This window comes from Lissotriton vulgaris, unplaced genomic scaffold (genome assembly GCF_964263255.1).
Source record: "Lissotriton vulgaris unplaced genomic scaffold, aLisVul1.2 SCAFFOLD_497, whole genome shotgun sequence".
Taxonomy (NCBI): domain Eukaryota; kingdom Metazoa; phylum Chordata; class Amphibia; order Caudata; family Salamandridae; genus Lissotriton; species Lissotriton vulgaris.
The window spans coordinates 450,595-477,011 of record NW_028249373.1 but is presented as its reverse complement, the minus strand read 5'-3'; the positions used below and the strand labels follow the sequence as shown (position 1 = coordinate 477,011).

The 26,417-nt window shown below is 48.9% G+C and overlaps 1 protein-coding gene and 1 long non-coding RNA gene across 6 annotated transcripts in view; one reads left to right on the top strand and one right to left on the bottom strand.

Moving 5' to 3' along the window:
* The window catches only part of LOC147663582 (uncharacterized), a 75,555-nt gene extending 52,176 nt beyond the window's left edge, over positions 1 to 23,379 (bottom strand). For all 5 annotated transcript variants that reach the window (XR_015305284.1, XR_015305286.1, XR_015305285.1 and 2 more), the window contains exon 1: positions 23,300 to 23,379. This is a non-coding gene — a long non-coding RNA (uncharacterized LOC147663582). The remainder of the gene's footprint in view (positions 1 to 23,299) is intronic.
* Positions 19,902 to 26,417, top strand: part of RRAS2 (RAS related 2) — a 381,692-nt gene continuing 375,176 nt past the window's right edge. Inside the window, exon 1 of the mRNA XM_086950344.1 lies at positions 19,902 to 20,316. Within this exon, the coding sequence (XP_086806470.1) occupies positions 20,215 to 20,316 (102 nt within the window). The 5' untranslated portion in view covers positions 19,902 to 20,214. The remainder of the gene's footprint in view (positions 20,317 to 26,417) is intronic.

Genomic DNA, 26,417 nt, shown 5'->3' with positions numbered 1-26,417 from the left:
TGCATGCCCTTTTGTCCTTCCTCTGTACCAATGACCATCTAACTTGCCCAGCAACAGGCTATTTTTAGTACTGGTCAAGCTTGCACATGCGTAGTCAAACCCTCTGTATTAGTGGACGGTCATCGCTTAGGAATGTTCCCCAAACTGACCGGTAGTACTAAAACTCCTCCCATAAGTTGGCTGTGTTCCAGAAATGTCCTTATATGTACCTAAACTGAGCAAATGTGTTCCGCCTACTCTTTTTATTACTGTAAAATTGCATAAAAGAGGTCACGCACCGATGTTCGGTGTGATACTTCTTGCATTGACGAAGGGTGCTGTAGGATTGTACCACCACCCCATGGGGTCTTAATAAACTTGTCTTTTGCATTTCCAGTTTCCGTGCCAACTTCTATGTTACGGTGTCATGGAGATTTTGCAGAGTATGTAGATCTGAGGAAACCCAATACCACAAATTGGCAACCACGAAGGGACTCATCGGCGACTCGGATGCCCGAAGGAGAGGTCGTGACGAAGGATTGGAAACTCGCCATGGACGCGTACGCTGCCACTGAGTGACCCGAGTCTTGGCACCCGCAGTGTTTTCTTCCTTTCCTTCTGACCTGACCTTCCAGGTGGCGCCGGTCCTCGACTGAGATCCTGATTGGTTGGGTTGTCGTACAGTGCCTGTTTGGCTGATTTGTTTAAAGAACTTGGCAGCTGGAACCTGGATATTTGAGAACTTGGTAAGCTTTTGATTGGTAAGATAGTCTACTGACACTTACTGTGGCTTTTTGGATTTGTTTGAGTTAGCTAACATTTGGATCTATGATTTGAGTTATATGTGGAGTGCACCTCACATAGGCAGGCAGTGTAGAGATATTTCTCTGACTTTGTATTTGTTTGAACGGCACACCATGTGTAAAACATATTAAGTGCCATTTTATGTAATATCGCGTTTTTCGTGATATTTTGACATGCCTGTTTTAAGCACACTTCGAGGAATGTGCTGTCTTGGAAAGGGTACCAATTATCAATTAAATGAATCTCAGCCGGCTCCCCCAGAGGGGACACCTAATCGTGAAATGTATATCAAATTTGGCCTTCCCCCTATTTTGTATAGTACATTGTGGCACAAATATACAAAGGCCGATCATGAATTGCAATGGCCACTACATGGGTCGTTTGATTTACGAAAGGTTCAATATGTGGAGCAATGTTTGTTTCAGCGTAGATCTAGACAGGATATGTTAGATTGTGTACGTATGTGGGAGAAAGCGGTGCGTGAGCGAATGAAGCGTGAACAAGCCTTGGCGGACAAAGAGCAGCGAAAGGCTGCTCGTGATAAAGCTTTACAGCTGCAGGAAAAAGAGTTGCAGGAAAAGACAGAGAGGGAGACACGGGAACGTAATTTGCAAGTCAATGGTCAACTTCCTATTCGACGCCCTGTTTATCCTGTCCTTACTAATGAATCTGATGATTTTTCATTGCTAGACCGTTGCCCGCCTCCGTATGTTTCACCTACAGCTCCGAATGAGGAATTGGATGAAGACGATCAAGAGGATAGTCGTACCAGGCTAAGTGTTGATCGGGCTGCGGAATTGCGTGGGTTTGCTCGAAAATTTAATATTAAATCTATAACTATTTCAGAGGTTGATGACCATATGCGTAAGTGGTCTGAGAAAGAACGATTGTATTTCCTGAGCCATTTTGGAGATGAAGTTGTAGAACGGTTTAGAAAATATTCATCTGAGTTGGAACCAAAGAATGTATCAGTTGGTCGTGAGAATTTGCGTAAAGGTATTTTTGTTCTTACAGATGCGGATTCGTTTTTCCAACGCTTGGTCCATCTGCGGGATGAGGCGTTGCAATTGCGGGCGGCGAGAAAGGCATCAGACTCGGCTGCGCATGGATCGACAGAGATATCCAAAGAGTGTCCTATCTTTGGAATAGATAAGAGTTCTACAGTTCATATTATGCCTATGCGAGAAGCTGCACCTTTATATGTCCCTCCTAAAGGGCAAGGTACAGATGATGATAAAACGTCTGTGAATGCAAAGGGTTATTTTATATATAATTGGGTTTACACGCCGTGGAATAGAACAGATGTTATGGCACTTAAGACTGCTCTGCCTGACCCTCGTAAAAATCCGGCAGCTTTCTATGAAGGAGTGGAAGGGGCTATTTCTTCGTGTGTTATGACATTAGTTGATATTGATCTTTTCTTTGGGTTAATATTGCCTCCTGATATGTGGAGGGCGATTCGTAAGTTCGATGATCGAGCGATTCTGGGTGCAGATTGGAAAGACTTAGCTCAAGCTGATTTGGATAGGGAGCCCGCGTGTAAGCCATGTCAATTAATTTTAGATCTTCCGGGGGCTATTTTGAATAAATTGAAAGCGCTTGTTCCCCCTAAGAAGATTGATTGGACTATATTAGCTTCTTGCAAACAGAAACCGGATGAATCGGTTTCTGACTTCTTTTTGCGCTTTGAGGAAGCATTCCATGACTAGAGTGGGCAATTATTAACAGAGGACACGGGCAGGCATTTGTTTGTTGACAAGCATGTGGCTAATCTCCTACCGGAGATTGCAAAACGTTTAAAGACTAGTGAAAGTTCATGGACCACGGCGACCCCTGCTTCTTTATTGACCATGGCTCAGTATTATGAACGACAGGAATTGGAGGCTAAGGAAAGTAGTGATAAGAAAGCGAAGGAGTTAAAGACGAAGGTGATGTTGGCTCAGGTTTACGCTACACAGCCGAGAGGGAATGATAGGGGTAGACGTGGATCGTATGGTACGTCTTCCGTTCGTTCTAATATTTCTGAGGACCAGTGTGCATACTGTAAACAGTTTGGACATTGGGCTTCAGACTGTCCGGTGCTTCGAGAACAGCGTAATCAGCGTGGTCGAGGAAGTGGAAGGACTCGGAATAGTTATTCAGGGTCAAGGGGTGGAGCGAATGATCGTGGTAGGTTTGAAGCGAGGGGTCGTGGTCAGGCTGATCATAATACTTTTGATCGACGGAATCAGTATCAGATAGCTGAGGGTGAGTTTACTGAGTCCCAGGATTATGTACATGCATAGGATTGCGTAGGATGGGGTGTGGAGTCGGTTGAAGTACCAGTAGATCAAAGGGGTCCATATGTATCAGCGCATGTTTTGGGTTCTACTGATCAGTTTCTGGTCGATACAGGAGCTACTCGTAGTGCTCTGTCCAAACACTTGGTTCCAAGGGCTCCCCTGTCTGGTGAAATAATTACATCAATAGGGTTCGATGGAACACCCTCTCTTAGCCCATTGTCACAACCCCTTACATTTCACATTGACAAATTTACTGCCCCCTGTCCATTTCTGTTGTCACCAAACACTCCAGATAATATTATGGGACTGGATATGCTCAAATATTTTCGAGCAACTATACGCTGTGCTCCTGAAGGGGCGCGGGTTATTTTGAATGAGAATTACCCAGATGTTGAGCGATTGTGCCTCATGCAAGAGACCGAGGCGTTGGCCTCTCTGCCAAAAACGTTATGGGCTACTTCGGATACAGATGTGGGACAGATGATTATCCCTCCCATACGCATCACTGTAAAGGAGGGGGCGTCTTTGCCTCGTGTACCACAGTATAAAATTTCCAGGGAAGGTGAAGTTGCTTTAATGCATATTGTACATGACTTGATTATTGCAGGCATGGTGGAAGAAGTCCCCTATAATGTCTGTAACAGCCCAATTCTTCTGATTTTAAAGAAAGATACAGACACTAAAATCTATTGTTTCATTATTGATTTGAGGGAAATTAATAAGATAGTAGTGCCGCAGTACCCAGTGGTGTCTGATATTACCACCTTACTTACTTTGATTCCGCCCACAGCCACTACCTTCACTGTTATTGATTTGAAGAATGCTTTCTTTTCGATCCCCATCCATCCTGATAGCCGATATTTGTTTGGCTTCACATTAAATAACAAATCATATAGATTTTGTCGAGTTCCTCAAGGTTACACTGAAAGCCCTAGCTTTTATAGCCAGGCTTTAAAAAGAAAGCTTGATTCTTTTGATTTACAGTCCGGAGTGGCTCTCATTCAATATGTTGATGACATTTTACTTGCAGCAGACACGCGGGAACAATGTGAAGAGAGTAGTCTTTCCCTGCTTTCTTTTCTTGCCCAGAATAATCACAAGGTCTCTAGGAAAAAGTTACAATATTGTAGACCAAAGGTGACCTACCTCGGTCATCTTTTGTCTAAGGAGGGACGTGAATTGACATCTGATCGAATCCAAGCAATCTTAGATACACCAGTCCCTCGCACTCAGAAAGATGTTCGTGCTTTCATAGGTTTAACATCCTTTTGTAGACAGTGGATAATGGGGTTCTCACACATTATAAAACCTTTGTTAGCATTGTTGTCCAAAACTACACCGATCCCTCTTGAATGGACAGATGAATGTCAGCATGCTTTTGAGCAATTGAGACAAGCCCTTTGTTCTGCACCAGTGCTAGGTACACCAGATTATACAAAGATCTTTACATTATATGTACACGAGAAAGATGGGTGTGCATTGTCAGTTTTGGTGCAGACACACGGGGATAAACAGAGACCTTGTGCGTACTTCTCAGCAGTACTTGATCCTGTAGCACGAGGATTACCTGGGTGCTTTCGAGCAGTTGCAGCAACAGAAGTTGGTTATACGACAGAGTGAGGGAATAGTTTTGTCACATAAATTGTTGGTGTTAGTTCCCCATGCGGTAGATGCTTTGCTAAACCAAACAAAAACCCAGTATCTAACTAGTGCACGTTTAACAGGATATGAGTTAACACTGTTGGCGCCACATATTACATTGAAGAGATGTGCCACTTTGAACCCTGTTACTTTATTGCCGTATCCAGTTGGCGAGACCCAGGAGGAAGAACACCATGATTGTGTTTTCCTGACTGAAGAACAAACAAAGGGTCGTATCGACTTACAGGATACGCCACTACCAGATGTAGATGGGGAACTGTGGGTTGATGGATCGTGTTTAAGGTTGCCAGATGGTACAACTTCTGCAGCCTATGCGATCAAGACACTTAAGACAGTGGTAGAAACAGCACGAATACCGCAAAAATCGGCCCAAGCAGCTGAATTGATAGCCTTAACGAAAGCATGTGAATTAAGTGCTGGTTTATGTGTGAATATCTACACTGATAGCCGGTATGCCTTTGGAGTAGCGCACGATTTTGGCCTACTCTGGAGGGAGCGAGGGTTTTTGACTTCACACGGAGTGCACATTATGCATGGAGAATTAGTACGTGATCTCCTGAATGCGCTATTGTACCAAAAGAAAGTAGCGATAATCAAATGCAGTGCACATAAGAAAGTGACAGACAAAGTAGGACAAGGAAACGCTTTTGCAGATCGCATAGCGAGGGAAACTGCTATGTTACAAAATGTCTCGCCGATGTATGTGGTGAAATCACAGGCTGAGCGATGGCATGATGCCAGAGAAGAGATATTAGATATTCAGAAATCAGCGTCTGAAGCAGAACTTGCAACCTGGGCAATGGAGGGAGTGTTGGATGATAAGGGTTGCTGGAGGAGCAAAGATATGGAGAGATGGAAATTGCCTGCCGCTTACTTGCAAGCAATGGTTCAAATGACACATGGATTGGCACATGTTGGAGCTCTCGCAATTACTAAATTGTTCACACGAGTTTGGGAGCATCCTGAGATTGCCAATACGGCCAAAAGAGTAGTGCAGACCTGTCTGATATGCTTACAGTATAATAGTTATCTATTAGATCAGTACCACATTCCCGAACTGGCCTCACACCTTATGAAGTGGTGTTTGGAAGGCCTATGAATATATGGGGAGTTCCTAAGCCTCGTTTACCACATGATGTGCCTTGTATAATGATGAACGATTATTTGGCACGATTAACAAATGATTTACTCTCCATTCATCAACAGGTTCGAGAAGCACTCCCCAAAAATTCCATTGGAGAGGCTCACAATCTTCGTCCTGAGGACTATGTTATGATCCGATCGTTTGAGAGATCCAGCAGCTTGGAGCCGAGGTGGTGTGGCCCTGAGCAAGTGTTGTTGGCAACTCGAACGGCCGTGTGAGTCACGAACAAGAAGCAGTGGGTGCATTCTAGTCATTGTCGTTGTGTCTCTCCAGATCTGGTGAACCCCACTGTGCTGTCTGATTATCGAGACATCTTGAACGCAGAGAAGAGCCCAGCTACTACGTCTACTGAATCGGAGGGAGCCTTCCTGCACCACACTGTTTCTGGTGGAGAAAGATACAATCTAAGGCCAAGGAGAGCAGTTGTTTTGTGTGAGACTGGTTGAGTTACCGCTCTGAGGTTTGTGAAAACGGAAGCCGAGAATATCAAGGGGGGGGGGGGGGGAATCAGTTCTGCCCAGTGTAGCGACACCCGTCTTGAATCTCGGAGAAGAAACCAGCGGCTACCTCGGAGCTCAGCACTCACATTTTAATTTTTTATTAGTTTTGCTTTGAGACTTTTGTGCTTTGAACTATGACACCTACTAAGATGAGAAACAAGAGAATTCTTTGTGCCGTGCTTTTTGTTACGACCATAGTGGTAATAGCAGTAATAGCTTGGGTTGTAGAACGATTGGTTCCGGCTAGAGAATATTTATTGCCTACTACCCCAATCCCATCTGAACATTTTCATTTCACTTTGCCTTATCATGAAGAAAGACATAGACAGACTTATTTAAATAACAGTTTCATTCAAATTCTACATCACACCCATAATATGACGAACACTTCGAACTGTTGGGTATGTGGAATGTTGCCTGGACATCAAAAGAAAGGAGGCACCCCACCTATTCCTCTTCCGTTCTCTCACAATGGTTCTTGCAATGCTTGGTATACTTTTCTGTTTACTTTGAGATGGCCAACAAAAGGTGGACTGCTTTTCCGGCTTAATAAAGTTTGTTATAATGACAGAGATGGTTACCCGCAAGCAGAAGGAACCAAATTCGAGTGGGAAGAATATCGACCAGATAATGTGTCGTTGCCTCGTGTTTACACTAATCAAAGACGTACAAATATGTCTAGTTTACATGTGATTACAGTTATTGACACCAAAGCTGATTTATGTGTCCGAAATAAAGGTACTATCCCGGTAGGGAGAAGTGAATGTAATACTACTCTCACCTTTGACACGCCAAATGGTATTGCCTTTGTAGCTTCACGAAATACTTCCTTCATTTGTGGAAATAAAGGTTACCGCCGTCTTCCTATTGGATGGTTAGGAACATGTTACATATCCTTTGTATTACCCCCTGTATTTATTGCCCCACCCATGTATCATAATGACTATGTATTATATCATGATTTTATATTAAATAGAGTGAAGAGAACATTAGCAATTGATGAGATTGACCAAACAGACACCTCCCTGCAGCAATATGTCGATTTTAATTTAGGCCTCTTTTCATTTGTTGGTGCTGCCCTAAATAGCAGAAAAATAAGACGGCTAACACGTGTTGTAGAAGCTGTTGCTAATGAAACAGTTTTTGCCTTAGGGAATTTGACTGAACAACTTCAAATTACTAGAATTGTAACGCTCCAGAACCGTATGGTTCTAGATGTAGTGTTAGCTGATCGTGGGGGTGCATGCCGCATTATCGGTAGTAGTTGCTGTGTATATGTTCCTGATAATTCACCTTCTGTGTATGATGCTATTTCTAAATTGCATAAAATAGCTGCTGAAATACCTCCCGAAAATGGTACATGGACATTTTCAAATTAGTTCTGGACTTTGTTCAGCACTTGGGGTTGGAAACTGTTAACTATTCTATGTATAATAATTGGGATACTCTTCTTCCTTTGCCTGTGTATTCAATGTGGCCCTATGTTATGTTCTATGTGTATTACTGCTTGTATTCCATCCAAACGAGCCATTGCTAAGAATGAGCAAATGATTAATAGAGAAATAACGAATATTATGTTGATTAATACTGATGATGAGTATCCTGATTACGTCCATTATAAGGTAGCTTCAGCTAAACGCTAAAAGGGTCGTCTGTCGTATTTTGACAATGATCGGGTTAGCGTTTAGCTCAGCTACACAAACTTCTTCTTATCTTGACCACGTTTGGGGAGGCCATTTTGTATTGCTGGCTTCCATTTTCATGAACATGCTGCCTCGTGGTCAGCATGCCCTTTTGACCTTCCTCTGTACCAATGGCCATCTAACTTGTCCAGCAACAGGCTATTTTTAGTACTGGTCAAGCTTGCACATGCGTAGTCAAACCCTCTGCATTAGTGGACGGTCATCGCTTAGGAATGTTCCCCAAACTGACCGGTAGTACTAAAACTCCTCCCATAAGTTGGCTGTGTTCTAGAAATGTCCTTATATGTACCTAAACTGAGCAAATGTGTTCCGCCTACTCTTTTTATTAGTGTAAAATTGTATAAAAGAGGTCACGCACCGATGTTCGGTGTGATACTTGCATTGCCGAAGGGTGCTGTAGGATTGTACCACCACCCCATGGGGTCTTAATAAACTTGTCTTTTGCATTTCCAGTTTCCGTGCCAACTTCTATGTTACGGTGTCATTGAGTTTTTGCAGAGTATGTAGATCTGAGGAAACCCAATACCACACATTTTTTATTGTCCTTTATATAGTATATAATTTTTGGGTGAATATTGTAATTTGTCCTCACTTGCAGTGTTTAGAGCTTGGGTCTGCTGTTCTGCAGTGATTAAGTAGATGTATGTTCTGCTACTAAGATACATGATTTCTGTTGCTGTTGGAGTAACTTCTTTGCAGGATATTGCATGCCAGTCACACATTCTATGTGTTATGGAGTTTAAAAGAATGCTTTTTTCGTTGCATGTTAGGACACCATGCATTGCAAAGTTATTTCAAGGCAACCCCCTATTTAGCCAGTTCTTTGAGCCGTGTGGCTTCCTGCGAGGGTGTGGCTCTGTTGTCTCGTATGAGGACTGCTCAATGTAGGATGCAATCTTGCTATTTTATTTTGATTTCCAATGTCCCAATCAGCAGAATACCTTTGGTCAACAGACATCGGCGCTTTTCTGAAGATGAAATTAAAAGTATTTCTTCCGCTTATTGTTGTAGTGAGCGCGCGAACGTGCACGTCACGTGGCTACGTGACGTGCGGTGACGTAGGGAAGCGGAGTGCGCAGCGAGGCATTAGAGCGTGAGCTGGCTGGAGAGAAGACATGCGTAGCGCTCCTTGTAAGATACTACTTGAATAAACAGAGTAATCCTGAAGCTTGTCTCTGAGAGTTATTGGGGGAAGGAAGTGCATCATTACAGTGGCGACGAGAGTGGGATCAGCAACCCACGACCCCCACGACGCGGACTACGTGAAGAACGGAGCGGAGTCGCGGAGCGGAGAGCAAGGAGGGCCCGAGGGAACGTGCAGTGTCCACACCCTGACCGGGCACCGCAAGGAGCGCAACGCAGTTGACAGCGCGTGGAACCGAACACTGCAGGCGGGTGGCGAGCAACCTGTTGGGAACTGCATCAAAGGCCAAAGCAGGAAACCATTTACGACCAAGGCCCGCAGGTATCGCTCTGGCTGCCCCACCTGAGCGGGAAGGGGCTGAAAGAAGCAGCCCTCCACTCTTACTCAGCGAGGAGGAACGAAACGGCGCGCCGGGGAGCCCGAGAAGCCTGGAAAGCGCGCCGCCCACATCCAAGGGCGAGAAGATGAGCGCACAAGCGGGGTTTGCGATAGCACCTGTCCAGTTTCTTCCCAGACCCGGGGAACCCCTTATGAAATGGGAGGACTGGAAGGAGTACATAGATAACTTCATAGAAGTACTGGAAGATGAGAGTGAGGAGAAATTCAAGCCACCGAGAAAGAAACGCATCCTACTGCTAAACCTGGGCCCGGAAGGCCTGAGGATCTACAAAAGCTTGGTCCCCAAGAAGAGAGAGACGGATGACGACGACGTGTACGCACACGCAATGGAAGACCTGGAGGAACACTTCAAACCATCGGTGTGTGTCTCAGTGGACCGGTTTAACTTCCAACAAAGGAAACAACGACCAGGAGAAACCGTGGAAGAGTATGTGGCGGCGTTGAGGAAACTGGCGGCCTCATGCAAGTACGCCAACTGGGAAAGTGAATTCATAAAGGACCAAGTGGTGATGCACACCACGTGCACGAACGTACAAGACAAGCTATGGGCAGCGGGAGACACCTCACCAGTGGCGGCTGGTGACATTTGAAAGTGGTGGGGCGTAAAATTGTCGTATTGCACCGCGGCGAGCAAGCGAGCCTGATCAACCTAATTTTGAAAAAAAGAGTGGGATAATGGTGCATTTTCAATCAAATTTTAGGAAGCAGGAAGGTTAATAAAGCAATAAGATTGAATTATTTATCATTTAAGAAATCGCCAATTTTTATGAGCTATAGAGGACAATCTAATCTTTGCGTATGCTGATGTTATCATTTACCCATATTAACCTTAGAACACACACACTCTTGTAACGGTTTTAACTATACAATAAATACACTCATCGACTGTGCAGTGCTGGGAAAGAGCAGGCTGGACCAGACTGTGTCTGTCGCAGCCACTTAGCTCCGACTTGCAAGTAGGCACACAGCCCACTGAGCTACCGTGATGGCCTCCTATGGCAATGTTATTTGCCACTCGTGACACAGCTTTGACCAGAGAATCCCCTGCTTGAAATGGGGCCTATGACAACCTTCCTATGCTGTGCTGAGTTTAGGAGAAGGTTTGTACGGCTGCCGCTGGTACTGGTTTGAAAGCTCTGACATCCGCAGCTTTCACTGGAACTACTGTGCAATTAATTTCAGACACACTTCCTCTGAAAACTGAAACCCTGCTAAGGTCACACATATTAAACCTTCCAACAATCACCACGTTACTCCCTTCAACTCTCTGCGCATTCTGAAACACTTTCTTCAGTGAGACCCCCAGAGAGGCATTCTGGTACTTGCAGTTTTTCACACCACATCAGACATCAAGGTTAGTATTTTGAAGTTGTTTTCTAGTGAAACTCTGAGGTACTCTGGTTCCTTCAGCTATTCACATCACAACCTTTCCTGTATTTTCTCAACTTAAAGTCAATATAAAATGCATCTAATTAATCGCCTTAGATACGTCATTACAATACACACTGATGCCACAAAATAAAATGTACTTCAGGTAACAGATGTACAACTCACCCCGCCCACGACAAATACATGCTTGTTTGATCCCAAGATGACTAAAAACTGACAGGATGCCAGGCCAGGCAGCGTGAGAAAGCACTTCCCTGCACTCTTCTTCGACCGGTGCGTGCTGGTAGCTTACCCCATACTACGAACGAACAGCATACCTGCGAGAATTCCTGATGCATCCGAGAGGCCGGCGGGGTTGGAGATGAGTCAGTTACACACCACACAGACATCCCTCCTTTGACCCACTTTTCAACAGCTGAAAACTCCGATCAGAGAGGCTTGAATGCGGCATTAACCCTAGCTCCCTCTTTCGCTGGCACACTAGTTATGGGACATTTTCCTTCAATGAGAAAGTGGAAAACTCGTACACTTTTGTCTCCATGACAAACGAGTACTGGCTCTGCCTCACACACCAGTGTTTCCACATTCCGACAGCTGACCTCCCTTTGACCTTCATGCCACTTGGAGGCCCTTTCACCTGAACATCCATTCCAGCAGCCTTTGACATAGCCAACAACAAGCTGCCCTCTGAGCCGGTTCTCTGACCTGCTGCATTCCCTATCGACAAAAAACGTTATATACCTCACGGGGCCGTTTAAATCCTCACGTCTGGTTTATTTAAGCCAGCTCTGTAAGACTAGGACAGGCACATCGATGTCGCTCGGAGAGCATAACATACCTCGACGGGGTCAATGAAACAAACAACCGAAAATAAACTCAAGATCAGGTTTTGTCAATTTGACGTCACGATAAAGCATTTGCACAGCTGCCAACCAGGTCTCAAACAGGAAATAAAACTCGGGCATCCGCTTGATGAAGCAAGCCTTTAATGTTGAATAAATAATGATGACGGCAAACATAGGCTTATGAACCCCTCTGCACATTAACTCGCGGGACATCTGCTCGGGTTCCTGTTAAAAAACCCACCTCGCTTCAGTTCACGGAACAGCAGCAGGCAGAGTGTTGTAGAAGGAATTGAAACAGGGAGGGAGAGGCGCAGACTCAATACACACTTTACCGGGGAATAAAAAGGAAGAAAAGTTACCTGACCGCCGGTCAGCTCCGCATCTTCTAGGCCCTTGGCGCCTTCACTGGAGCGGAAACCGGAAACCCTGCCCTCCGTCCTCAGCCAATCCTGGCGCAGGAGCAGCACCAGGATTGACACAGGGCATGTTTGCTTTCTGCCCGCCTGCCCATTAGGAGAGCGAGGTTTCGCTCTCCTATGGGCATGCGAGCAGGCACAAGTGCGCATGCGTGGGCAAGGATGAAAAATGTGCCTCCGTCCCCATTCTTGCGCACCTGTGCTGCTGTCTGCCCCTGACAATGCCTGTCAGTCAACATGACACAGGACCGCCCACCCCCTTCAGACTCTGAAGAGGGTGGGCGGTCCTGCATCATGCTAACTGACAGGCATTGTCCCTCGCGTATTTGAACTTAAGTAAACAGTTTACTTCAGTTCAGAGAGATGCCGAGGGAGCTGCGGGTACGTGCGGGGGGGCAACGCCCCAACGCCCCCAATGGACGCACCGCCACTGCACCTCACTCAAGGACGTACTGGTGATAGTCAAGAGAGCCGAACTGGCGCGAAGGTGTGCGGCGGCCACGAAGAAAGAGAGTGTGCCCAGCGGGGTGGTGAATAAGGTGGACAACGAAGAGCACCACAAGGAACATCAAGCGAGGAAACCACCAGAAAAAGGCCCGAGCAAAGGACAAGGCAACCCAGGCCCCTCCGGCAAACCGACCGGAAGTAACAAACGGTCTTGCTACAGATGCGGAAGTTGGGCGCACGAGGCGCACGACCGGAAGTGCCCCGCGCTTCGCGCCAAATGCCTGTTTTGTGGAATTGTCGGCCATTTTGAAAAAGTGTGCAGGAAGAAGGCTTCCAAAAACGCAGTGAAGTACGTCGACCAAGAAGTGGAAGAACCAGACGAGGTGGCCGAAGAAGAGGTGGTCACGTCCTCTGCATCTACGACGAGATCTTGAGCGTGGATGACCGCACTCGTGGAAGTGACGGCAGAAGAACGATGAAACCGATAATGGACATGACGATAGGAGGCGTGGAAATCCAAGTAGTGGCAGACACAGGATCACCATACACCATAATCCCGAGAAGCGTATGGGAGGAGAAATTTGCCCCGCAACTGGGTCCGGAATTGGATAAGCTGGACATACGTCCCGTCACGTACAATGGAGACAGAATCCCCATGGCGGGATGCAGGAGGTTGAACTTTGAGTTCAAGGGCAGGTCGGCCAGGTGCAAGCTGTACGTCTCCGAGAAAGGCCCATCAGTCCTGGGGTGGCTCGACCAGGGAGACTTGGGAATCAAGTTGGATCCAGGGGGCAAGGAGCAAATACTGATGACGGAGCAAGAGGAAGGGCTGGACACAGCCAGATGGAAGAAGGAATTCCCAACAGTCTTTGGGGGCACGGTAGGAAAGCTCGACAAGTTCGTGCACAAAATCATACTCAGAGAGGGTGCAGTACCGGTGGCCCACAAGGTGAGAAATATCCCGATGGCCGTGAGGGACGATGTAAAGGAGGAGCTACGTCAACTAGAGAAAAGAGGGATCATCGAGCCGATTACGTGCGCGGAATGGTTGGCGCCGTTGGTGGTGGTGAAGAAACCCAATGGGAAGGTCCGCCTATGCGTGGACCTGCGTGAATTGAACAAAAACATAGTGGTAGAGAAGTTCCCTCTTCCCCGGATAGAAGAGATGTTGGCCAGCACAAGGGGCGTTCGGTGGAACTCCACCATAGACTTAACGTCGGCTTATCACCAGATTGCATTACACCCGGAGAGCCGCAGATTGACCTCGTTCATAACCCCCTTCGGGTGCTATCAATTCCGCCGCATGCCGTTTGGGCTAGCCTCGGCGGCTGCGATGTTTCAGAAACTCATGCACCAGTTGTTCAAGGACATTCAAGGGGTCCAATACTTCCAGGATGATATATTGGTGATGGGTCGCGACAGAGCTGACCATGACAAGAAATTGGATGTGGTGTTGGGAATCCTGGAAAGGAAGGGCCTCACGGCAGAATGGGCCAAGTGCCGCATAGGAATGGAGAAGGTGACGTACTTGGGCCACGAGATAAGCGCACGAGGAGTAACCCCCAAAAGGGAAAATGTGAAAGCAATCTGCGACGCACCCACACCGGCCAGCAAGGAGGAAGTCCGATCCTTCCTGGGAATGGCAGAATACTATGGGAAGTTCGTAGAACACTTCGCATCCAAGACCCACCATATGAGACTGCTGACCAGAGAGAACAGCGAATTCCGGTGGTCGGAAGAAGCCCAGCAAGAATTCGAGAGGGTAAAGAGAGAGGTGGCAGGGGCTGTCCCACTACGAGGATTCGACCCCCAAGGAAATACATTACTGACAACGGATGCCAGTGAAAAAGGACTGGGAGCAGTCTTCATGCAAGACCGCGGCCAAGGGAGAGTGGAAACCATATGCTTTGCGTCCCGCACAATGAACGACACTGAAAAAAAGTACAGTGTGATCGAAAAAGAAATGTTGGCGGTGGTATGGGCCATGTCAGGGTTCAGGCAATTTCTGTGGGGCACCAGGTTCCGGTTGAGGACGGATCACAAGCCACTACTCAAGGTACTCACGTCCAGTGGGCATGCTGAAGCAACGCCTAGGATTTCAAAGATGTCACTCAAACTAATGGAGTTTCGATACGACGTGGAGCACATCCCAGGGAGTAGGAACAAAGTGGCTGATTATCTGAGCAGGGCGGCAGCAATGGAGCCCGGCACTGAACACAGCGAAGCGGCAGAAGAATGGGTCGCACTTACCGAAGACCTGGAAGCAATCATAAGCAAGCAGGAATGGAAACTAGCGTATGAAGAAGACCCCGACCTGGAAGAAGTGAAAGCCCATATAGTGAGGGGTTGGCCAGACAAACACAAGACAGGACGAGGCCTCATTCCATATTTCGAAGTTAGAGAGGAACTATCAATCGATGACCAAGGTATATTCGTATACAGAGGAGAGAGAGTCATACCTCCAGCAAGGATGATTCCCAGGCTACTGGACATGCTGCACGAAGGCCATCTGGGAGCAGGGAATTTGAAACTAAGGGCCAAGCAGAATTATTGGTGGCCGGGAATGGACATAAGGGCGGAAAGACACGTGAGAGAATGCCTGAGGTGCCAAGGCGCGGATAAAACACTCAAACCGTTGCGTCCCGCCCTAGGGCAATTTGAGCCCCCGAAGAATCCATGGGAGGAACTGTCCATAGACATTTTAGGTCCAATATTAAATGCTCAGGGAATACAGAAGTACATCTGCGTAATGATAGATAGATATTCCAAATGGCCGGAATTGAGGATTGAAGAAACCATGGACACGGAGAGGATTGTGAGCTTCATGGCTGAAACTTTTGTGAGAGAAGGCATCCTAAAGTGTGTTCTCAGTGACAATGGGCCCCAATTCCGTTCTGAGAAATGGTCCCAGTTCATGCAGAGAAATGGTATCATAGCAAAACACACATCCATATACCATCCGGCAGGAAATGGTCTGGTGGAACGCTTCAATAGAGTAGTGATGGGTTCGATACAGGCAGCGATCTCAGACAACAAAGACTGGGAGGCAGAGATCTGGCACATGGTATGGGCATACAGAATAACACCCACGAGCACTGGCTATAGTCCCTTCCAGATTCTCAGAGGCCGTGAGCCTTTCACCCAGGACAACAGAATATGGAAGGAAAGAGTCATCAAGAGTGAGTGGTCACCGGCGGTGGTGCAGGCCAATCTGGAGAGAGCCCAAGCGGTGTACACCAAACACTACGATGCACGGAGGAATGTGAAAGACACCGTCTTAGAAAAAGGCGAATGGGTGAGAGTAAGACTGGCCACATTACAGAACAAGCATTGGAAATGCAATAGGTCTCGCAGCATTAGAGTTAGTGCTTTTAGAATTGTTTATGGGTTTTTTGTTGTAAATCTTTAGCATTTTTGTTTCCTGTAGCCAATGCTAAAGAATTACAAATAAAAAAAGCCATAAACAATTCTAAAAGCTCTAACTAAAAATCCTCCGAGACCTATTGCACTGTGTGAGGGTGAGGGGTTGAGGGTGAGTGAGGGTGAGGGTGAGTGAGGGTGAGTGAGGGTGAGTGAGGGGTTGAGGGTGAGTGAGGGGTTGAGGGTGAGTGAGGGGTTGAGGGTGAGTGAGAGTGAGGGTGAGTGAGGGTGAGGGTGAGTGAGGGTGAATGTGAGTTAGCGTGAGGGGTTGAGGGTGGGTGAGGGTGAGGTGTTGAGGGTGAGTGAGGATGAGTGAGGGTGAGTGAGGGGTTGAGGGTGAGTGAGGGTGAGTGAGGGTGAGTGAGGGTGAGTGAGGGTGGGTGAGTGAGGGTGAGTGAGGGTGAGTGAGGGTGAGTGAGGGGTTGAGGGTGAGGTGTTGAGGGTGAGGGGTTGAGGGTGAGGGTGAGGGGGTGAGGGGTTGAGGGTTGAGGCAAATCTGTGCAGATCGATCCAGCTTGACTGCAAAAAACAACTGTGTGAAAAGACTGTGTAGCAGACTGATCTGGACTTAACGATACAATATTGACCGAAGTTTCATAACTAACACTCTCAAGTGCAAAGCAACCCAAACATAAAAGTAATTCACATTTACCCAGAGTACAACATATGAAATATATTGCTTGCTCGGCCTGTGTGGTGTGTTCATGTGAGCCCACTGTAATCTATTGTGATGCACTGCCATGCAAAGTATGGGCAGACTCACCGGGAAGACGGAAGCTCCGGACTGCTTGCCGATGACTGGCTGTTGTGTGATTTTACAGCCCCAGCTGGTGGTTTTGGTTTAATTTTTGCTCCATTCAGGGGACCCCTATTCAGCCAAGGACGGTCTCATAAATCTTAAAGATACGGGAGGCTTGGGAGTCCCTCGACCAATTCTGTAGGGTGGAGAGGCGCCAGTTTGCGTTAGGCTTCTTAGTTTGAGCCTGCTGCCTGAAAAACCTCCGGCCAGGCTGCCCTCTAGGAAGAAAGAAGCCATTGCATATTGCATCTGGGGATAGCGCCGATGGATGGTTGGACAGCTTTCTTGAGGGTCTCTCGAGCGTCCCTTGAACTGGGGGGGAGGGGGCTTGCTGTGGCATTGGCTAGTATGCGGGGAGGGGTGGTCAACCCATCCTAAGACTGCATGCGCGCAGCCCTGATGCCTTTCAGGCTAACTGAACGGAACAGAAATACTGTAAACTCCAGCTTATTGGGAGAGGGAAATAAAAGGTTAATGAAGGTTAATTCCATCGACAATAATCACGGAGTAAACAACGAGCAATCGAGTGAAAAGGCGCGGGAGTGCCGAGCGCAGTCCCAGAGAGGCCTCGGATTTACAACCAGCTGCTTGGGAAGAGAGCGAGTGGAGGAAGGGGAGCCGGGTGATGGCAGAGAGGCAAAGGCGGGCAGTGCAAGGCTGCAAAAAGCGCGGGGTGGTGAAAGAGACATGGAGCGGGAGAGAGAGGCAAAGAGCGACACAGAGAGAGAGGAGGAGGAAGGGAGGTAAACTGAGAGATACAATGAAGGAAAGAAAAGCTGGTAGATGATGTCCAAGGCGAGACTGCAGAGTAACAGGGGCTGGGGCATAAAGAGTGACATATTAAGGGCTTGATTTATCAGTGTGTTTTACTCAGACTGCCTCTATTGGGAAATGCGTTCGTCGGTACACTGTGGCCTGTGGAGAGCAGTCGACGGTAAGCAAGGGGTAGAGTTGGAAGGAGATGAGGGGAATGAAATGCAAACGAGAGAAACATGTAGGCAGAGATGGATTGCAAGAGGGAGCGGGTGAAGGGGGTGGAACTGGGCGAGCACGTAAAACGGCGGGCAGGGGAGGGGGCGGAGAGGGGAGAGGTGCGACACGGCAGGAAGACGGAAGGAAGAGAGGGGAGGGGGAGGAGAAATGCGACACGGCGGGAGGGGGGTAGATCATGTCCAAGATAAAGAAGAACAGAGCGAGACTGCAGAGTAACAGGGGCTGGGGCATAAAGAGTGACATATTAAGGGCTTGATTTATCAGTGTGTTTTACTCAGACTGCCTCTATTGGGAAATGCGTTCGTCGGTACACTGTGGCCTGTGGAGAGCAGTCGACGGTAAGCAAGGGGTAGAGTTGGAAGGAGATGAGGGGAATGAAATGCAAACGAGAGAAACATGTAGGCAGAGATGGATTGCAAGAGGGAGCGGGTGAAGGGGGTGGAACTGGGCGAGCACGTAACACGGCGGGCAGGGGAGGGGGCGGAGAGGGGAGAGGTGCGACACGGCAGGAAGACGGAAGGAAGAGAGGGGAGGGGGAGGAGAAATGCGACACGGCGGGAGGGGGCGGAGCGGGTAAACATAGACGGACGCGCACGCGCTTTTAAGGTCAATGCGCATGCGCATAAGCTTAATGCGCATGCGCATTGACCTTAAAAGTCACGGGCACTGCAAGGAATCGCCACGATTCCTTGCAGTGTGGATAAAGAGTGGATAACTCGCAATACTCTCGCCTTGCTCGATGCGCATGCGCATCGACAGGCGAGACCTAAAAAGGGAGAAAGCAAGTACAGCAAGCCACTACAGGTAGTGGAAGTCAGAGGCAGAGCCGCTTTGTTGAGCGACGGCAACGTGTGGTCGCAGGACCGCATGGCTAGATGCAATAGAATACTCTGCTGGAGAGGCAACAGAAGTGATGGAGATGGTGAGAACAGCAGCGATGGCCCCAATGAGTATGGGGGAGAGGATTTGGACATTGGCGAGACAAGGCAAGAGGACCAAGAAGCGAGTGGGGAGCAGATGAGTGCAGAGGATAGAAGCCGGAGTGAGCCTAGTGCGGCTGCGCTAGGAAGTGGTAACGATAATGCAGCGACAACTGCCACGTCCCCGGTAAGACTGACAAGAAGGGGCCGGGCGGTGGTTCAGCCTGCGAGGTTCAGAGACTATGACATGAGTCAGGACTTGTACATATAAGTGTTGGGAAAAAAAGGGAGATATGTAGTGAGCGCGCGAACGTGCACGTCACGTGGCTACGTGACGTGCGGTGACGTAGGGAAGCGGAGTGCGCAGCGAGGCATTAGAGCGTGAGCTGGCTGGAGAGAAGACATGCGTAGCGCTCCTTGTAAGATACTACTTGAATAAACAGAGTAATCCTGAAGCTTGTCTCCGAGAGTTATTGGGGGAAGGAAGTGCATCATTACAATTGTCATTTTACAAAATAAATATTTGGCGCATGGGCGAAAAGGGTCATTGCCTTGAACTAACTTTGTGAAAACTCGTTTTAAAGTGTTCTGTGAAAGCTGTTGATACTGGTTTTTAGTAGTCAAATCTCTAATTAGCCTTTTTAACCATCTTTGTCGTTAGCCTGTAAAACATTTTCAGATCCAGTAAACATGTCAGTAGCCTAAAACTACTAAAACGTGTGTGTTGTATTCATATCGTGTTTGACCGATATGTTTAAAATGCACACACAGTCTACATGTTCTTGTATTTGCTCCAATGCTCGCTCCGCCCCGTTGTCTGAAGTGTTGGCCACCAGCAGTGTAGGCCGCCCCTGGCACAGAGAGCAGGACGGGGGTCCCCAGCGCGTGCCGGTGCAGAGGGCGGCTGTGAGCGCTGGTGTCCGCGTGCTCAGGGATGAGGGGGGCGTAAAGCAGTATTGGCCTCGGAGCCTCCCCCGGTTCTCATGGTGACGCTGTGTGTACTCCACTTCGGGGGCTGGATTCACTGGCTCCTCCCACTCATGAATATGCACGCTGTGTATTAGCATACGGCAGGGTTTCCACCTCCCCACGGACGGCATTTTGTAGTGATTCACTACTTTCGGTTTTCGTTGAGGTGGAACCGCTGGCTCTGCTCTGTACCGCTATCTCTGCAGTGGCGAGTCCAGCGCCCGGATTGAAGGTCTGCGGCGGGGGCTGAGTGTGGGGGCCCGGACAGCGAGCCCCGGCCCGCCAAACACGGGCGGAGCCAGCCCAGAAAGGAGCCCGGTAGAGGCGGCTCCGGGAACCGTCCCTCTGTCCCCCTGCACCGCGGCCCCTGCGGCAGCGCCAGGCCGCCTCGCCTCCTCCATGGCGGGCTGGAAGGATGGCTCGGTGCAGGAGAAGTACCGGCTGGTGGTGGTGGGAGGCGGCGGCGTAGGCAAGTCTGCGCTCACCATTCAGTTTATCCAGGTGGGTGCAGTATGTCTGGCATGCACAGCTCGTCTCTGCCCCGCCCTCCTTACGCACGCCGGCTGCAGACTGTCCTTCATTCACCCAGTCGCTGAGCCCCTGCACCCGGCCTCTGCTCGGGCCCCCCTTAGCCGGGCTTGTCCTTCCCCAGGCGGTGTGCCCTGCACTCTAGACGAGGCCCCTTACTCTGCGTGCCTTCAGGACCCTGCTTAATTCCATGTCATCCACGCACACTGCTCCCATCCTGGGCCCCAGTCACTGGGGCGGGCATTATCTCACCTTAATATGAGCTGTCTTTCCCTCCACCATGCACTGTGACTCTGACCTGGTGTACCCCGGAGAGCACCGAAGCGCCTGTGCCCCACTACCCTTGGCCATCCTCCTGCAGACACTGCGAGCAACCCAGACACTGCGTGTCTCTCAGTAGACACTGTCCCCCACTTAAAATCATCCCGCCCATCCCTCAGACAATTCACTCCGCTACCAAGCACAGAGTCTGCGCCCAAAGAAACTATGTCTCACCACCCAGCATCCCTGCCCTGTGTATTTTACTTCGCCAGATATTCAACCCTTCTTACCAACTCGCCCTTTGCCCCTCTGTCCCGTGTCACTTGTTTGTCCACACAGCTGTTAAGTCCTGCAGACTCGCCCTCTTTCGCCATACTATTTGTGCCTTCCACACTCTCTGACGGCAGATGTCTCTTCTCTTACCCAAAACCCGCACTGCCCTCTTTTACCACCCCTACCCAGGTACCTGTCCCGCTCCTGCCTCTTCTCCAGCCACACCTGCTTATAATATCAATGTATTGTATTCATGGTCTCACTGGCATTTACACAGATGTTTTTTTCCTGTGCTGCTGCCAGTTCGTCAACTTGAACACTCATTTTTTGTACCTCTCCTTTCCTTTGTCATTTGCAGAGTCTAAAAGCCCCTTCCTGCCAAAATCACCTGCTTGTGTTTGATTTGTCTTAGTCATTCAAGCAGTGTTTTTTCTCGTCGCTATTTCCAGTACATTGCCCCCAAGTGCAGTGGCATGTACACACATTCTGCCATTGCTGCCTTTCTTTCAACGCAACATCACCTGCAGCCTGGGTTTTGCAGTTTCACGTTTTCCATTACCTCATGACATTGTATTCCCCAGCCTTTAAAGTATGCTTGCCTTGATGTGATTTGCCTTCTGGCCTGCACCTGCTGAAGGTGGCACACATGACATGACATGGCACCATTTGATTTTCATCCCTTCAGCACCGTGTCCTCTGCTGAACCCTGCCTTTCTTTCAGTTTCCCATACTTCGTGTTTCTAGGTTTAACTAATCCGTCAGCCTCATTCGCATCTATTTATCGTACAATATGTTGTAAAGGAATCTAGAACAGGCCCGCTCGGACACTTGCCACATTTCTCCTTTCTTGTGCCGCCTGAAATGCCCGCCATCCTATGTCTCCATACATCCACCCACTGTCTGGCGACCTTTGTTGTTGGTTTCTCTACCCCCACCCCTCCCGTTCAGATCTGTTTCCTCAGTGTCTCCCTGCTTTCCTCTCTGACACAGTTTTGCCCGTCGTGTTGAAGTCGCTCAGTCTCGTTGTCCGTGCAGAAGCCCTTAGTTCTTCCTCCCTCGGTGCCCCCATGCTCCTTTCAGCCTCCCACATTTTCACTGTCAGTTTGTACCTGCCGGTCGTCTCTGTCCCTTGTTCCACAAGGCCATTATCCAACTCCCGCACTTCTTGTTCCCATGTCTGAACTTTGATCTTTATTTGTGCCCCGCAGTCTATGGACTTATATAGCGCCTTAAACCGAGGGTTATCCTCGCGCTTTTCAATAACACCCAAGGGCTAATGGATCAGCCACCTCTTCAATTTATTTGTAATTTAACACTTTATCGCATTTGCTACTGCTTTTAGGAACCCCCTTCCACGACCTTGCAGCGACTACTTGTAGCTTTCTTATTTATTTATTTATTTCAAGTTTTATATAGCGCTAGCTCGACCCGTGGGTATCAGAGCGCTTTACATACACACAGTACACAGCAGGAGGACATTACAATTACATAGTAGGCCTACAGTAAGGAAGCAAACCATAGATCTAAATAAAACAAGGGAATGAATGAATATGCAGTACCGCGGAGGGGGAGAGACAAGGGAATGAATGAATATGCAGTACAGCGGAGGGGGAGAGAGCAAAAGAAAGGGCACCCACTATCCATGAGAGTCCAGGGAGAGGGGAGACACCTTGGATAAGGAAGGCTGGGTTAGTTGACGTTGGTCATGAAAGTATTTGTTTAGGAGAAGGAGTTTCAGGTCCCTTTTGAAACAGGAGAAGGAGGGGTTGCATCTGAGGACTTTCCGGAAGCTGTTAATTCGCGGCCTGGCAGAGAGTCCATACGAGATGCCAGAGCCAATAACAGCCTTGCCCTGGTGCCCTCCTACGAGAAGGCCACTTGTGGGTTCACTGTCCATGTGGACAGGTAGCATAGGTCACACGTCTCCACTGATAGCTGGTCACCCAAAATGGCACCAAGTTTAGCTGAGTGGCTCGAGGTTTGATGCCCCCACAGCCACAACTTGGTGGCCATAGAGTCCCGCCCCCCACACCTCCTCCCCCACCCCCCCCCACAAGTTTAGATGGGGTTATTCCATGCTCCTCTGGCGAAGTTTCTCCGTCTCCCCTGTTTCTTTAGCCATTGTTTTCAACCTCCCCTCTGCTGCCCTGCCCCCCCCCCACCTTCTTATTACAGTGTGTCCCCTTGCCCTCACGTTCCTCCGCTGTCCTCATCTTTTAACCCCTTCGATGCTGATGACGAGCTCAGCTCGTCATCAGCCACGGTGGTCGTGTGCTGATGACGAGCTGAGCTCGTCATGTAACGCGGCTTTTGGAAAAAAGCCGCGTAGCGCAAAAATAACCCCAGCACGCATGTGGTTAACTGCCATGGTGTTTCCTACGAGCCCCCCTGTCCGTTTCCTGGTCCCTGACTGACCCCTTACCTCTACATCACCATATTCCCGTCTGCCCTATGTGCACTCTCTCGGTGCCACCAGTCTCCTCTGCTTGTCAATCCTCTCTCCCTTCTGTCTGTCACCTCTGCCCTTCTAGTACCGAAGGCTGCATCACCAGTGCCAATGTCAACACGCTCATGCCTGCCCTCTCCGTTGTTGCGCCTGCCCCTGTCTGTCCTCCCAGCCTCTTCTTCAGTGTAGACTTGCTCATCTCGGCACCAGGGTCTCCATGCACCCGTCTGACCCCTGCCACCAGTATGAAAATGAACCAGTCCACCCCCTGCCACCAGTATGAAAACTAACCAGTCCACCCTATCTTCTCCCATACACGGCACTTCCTCTGCCACCCGCGCCAGTGTAACATGCTGTCTACCATCTCTGGTACCCTCTCCGTGCATCTGCCGCCTGTGTGCCACCAGTGCCGTGTTTACATGATACTGCCCACCTCGACCCCTTTTACTTTTTTCACTTTGCTGCTGTCTGCCTTTCCTGCCCTCAATTTCCGAGTCACCATGAGTGTCTGCCATCTCTACACCTCTTCGACCCATGTCAGTGTGAGCCTGTCCACCCTCTGGTACTGCATTCCACTCTACCCTGCCTGTCCCTTATTAGCCCCGAATGTAAATACATTTCAAATAATTGGTGCATTTCAGTCAACACGTGTGTGGGGAAAGTATGAATAACTATTGACTCCACATATTCATTTGTGCTCTGCGTTGCATGCTGGGTAGGATGATATTGTGCCGATGCCTTGATAGGACGCAGACTGAGCTACGCATTGGCAAGTCTTTGCCAGGGTTGGACTGGGATACACAATAGGCCTTGGCACCAAGATAAGTGTCCCCCATTAGTGAACCAGATCGTTAAAAAGTGACCCACTTGTGCAAATCAGTCTATTATTGTTTTTGTAAAGACAAACTGTATACATGTTGTGCAAGGTAAGAGAGACTGCTTACATTTTAGTTTGCTCCAGACAATGCGTGTGGTAATATCAGGAAAATCAACAGTAACAATCGAGCCATAAAACACTACCTTAAACTGCTGGAAAACCGGCCCACAAACTGTCAGACCAGCCCATTAGGACTGCCTGGTTGCCCTATAGGCCAGTCCGACCCTAGTCTTTGCCATATTTCTTGGGCAATGTAATGCCACCTTGGTATGTACAGCTCTTTTATGAGGTGGAGAAGCGGGGAAGTAACCATGTCTTCTGTCTTTCTCATCATATCCCTAGTCAGGGCATAGAAGAATGACCGTTCTTCCTACTTGCCACTGTACCTTCCTGCCCATGCCTACTTCCACTGATGAAGCAGTGAACCTATCGAACCTATCCTATCAGTCCATTCTAATCTGTGCCCCTGCATATGTTTGCCCCTAGCTGGTGTGCCCTGTGCTACATTCTTCTCCCTGGTGCCTCTTCAGTACACCCACTTATGTCCCAATTTCACTGTGCCCCCATGGCACTGCCCATCCTCTATGCCTCCTATACCTATACCCTGTATGCCACCATGGCCCTGCACACTCTTGCTTCTTCATAGGCCTTCACTACACCTTATGTTATCAATGTTTCCCCTGTGCCACCTTGACACAGCCCTTTTTTCCTGCTGTCCCTTCGCAACACTGCCCAGCCTCGCTGCCTGCCAAATGACACCTGTCCACTTTGTCACCATGCTCCTCCCTGCCCTGACCCCCCTCCCCCGTACCACCAAGCACGCCCTGCTCGTGACAATTTTCTTCTGCAATTCCATCACGCAGTTTCATCCAGACCCGTAGACAGTGTCTCCCCACGCAGCAGTCTTCTTCTTTTCACCCTCTGTGCCACCGCTGTTAGTCTCTGCCACTCGTCCTGTGCCACCGTGCTTCTACAAATCTCCTTACCTCTGATCCCACTGTGCCAGCTGGGCACTGCCCACCCTCTCTGACGCCGTCCCTCCTATGCTAGTCCCCTTCTACTATCGTAGCAGTAGGGCACTGCCCACCTCCTGACATCGGCGTCTCGGGTGCTGTCATGGACGTACCCTGGCTGCACCCGGCTGGCTGGCCGTGCCACGCGCTCTGCGCCTCCAGGGCGAAGAAAAGGAAGGAACAGCGGCTGTAAACAGCCGCGCGCATTTGGTGCTCCAATTTCAAACCTGTGTGCAAATAATATACTGTTGCAAGCACTAGATTGCATGAAATGTGCGTGGGATCTTGACGTCTACATGAGCTGTGATTTACCGGTACTCCAGTTCTCATGGTCTACTGGGGCGTGACAGGGCAGTGCACACCCTCATTTCCCAGTGGGAACTTGCAACTTCCTTCCCGTACACACCCTGCACACTGTACGCGCTTCAGGCTAAAAATAAGCGGGGACCCCCTAGCAAGGCCCAGGGACACTCAAGTGAAGGCAGTCTCCTCCCTAATGAGCAGGGTGAAAGGTCAGGCGGAGCTGCTGAGTCTGGGAGTTGTAACGGGTTCTGCTCCTCCGCCTTCAAAGGAATGTGCCCCCTCCCTCCGTAGCCGGGGCTTTTATCAGCTGCGACGCTCCTGAAAGTGAACAACACAGGCCGGGCCTGGTGTCATTGTAACACTAGAAGAAGCAGTGTGTGTCCGACGGTAAGGAGAGACGATGACCTCACTGTAACAGTGTTTACAGCACCTGGGGAAATCCTCAGGTTCAGCATTTTTACATTAGGTTTCACGTGTTGCTTTCAACTAAAGGAACCTGCGTTTTGCTTATGTTCTCGGTGGATGATCGATTCTTTCCTTATGTTGGAATGACAGTAGTCGGCAAAGCAGGTGGTGTGATTGGGGAGACTTTCCGGCCAGGCGCTATTTCGTCCACCTCCTCCCCCTCTACCTTGTGATGTCGTTGTGCATGTTGCCCGTTGTAAATATCGAAGGCTGTTGACTGGCATTTGTAATGGTCCATTTTAGGACGTTGGAGATATCCGGCAGGGGGCGGGGTCTCCTTCCAGGCCAGGGAACTCTCGGACGCCTGTGTTTGTAGCCGCTAGGTGTGTTTTAATTGTAATTATGGTTATTATATGTGTTTTCCGACTGTGTGGGCAGCCTGTCTCTGCCCGCGCTCACATGCCCACCTCCGTCCTTCCCGCCAGCAGACTTGTAA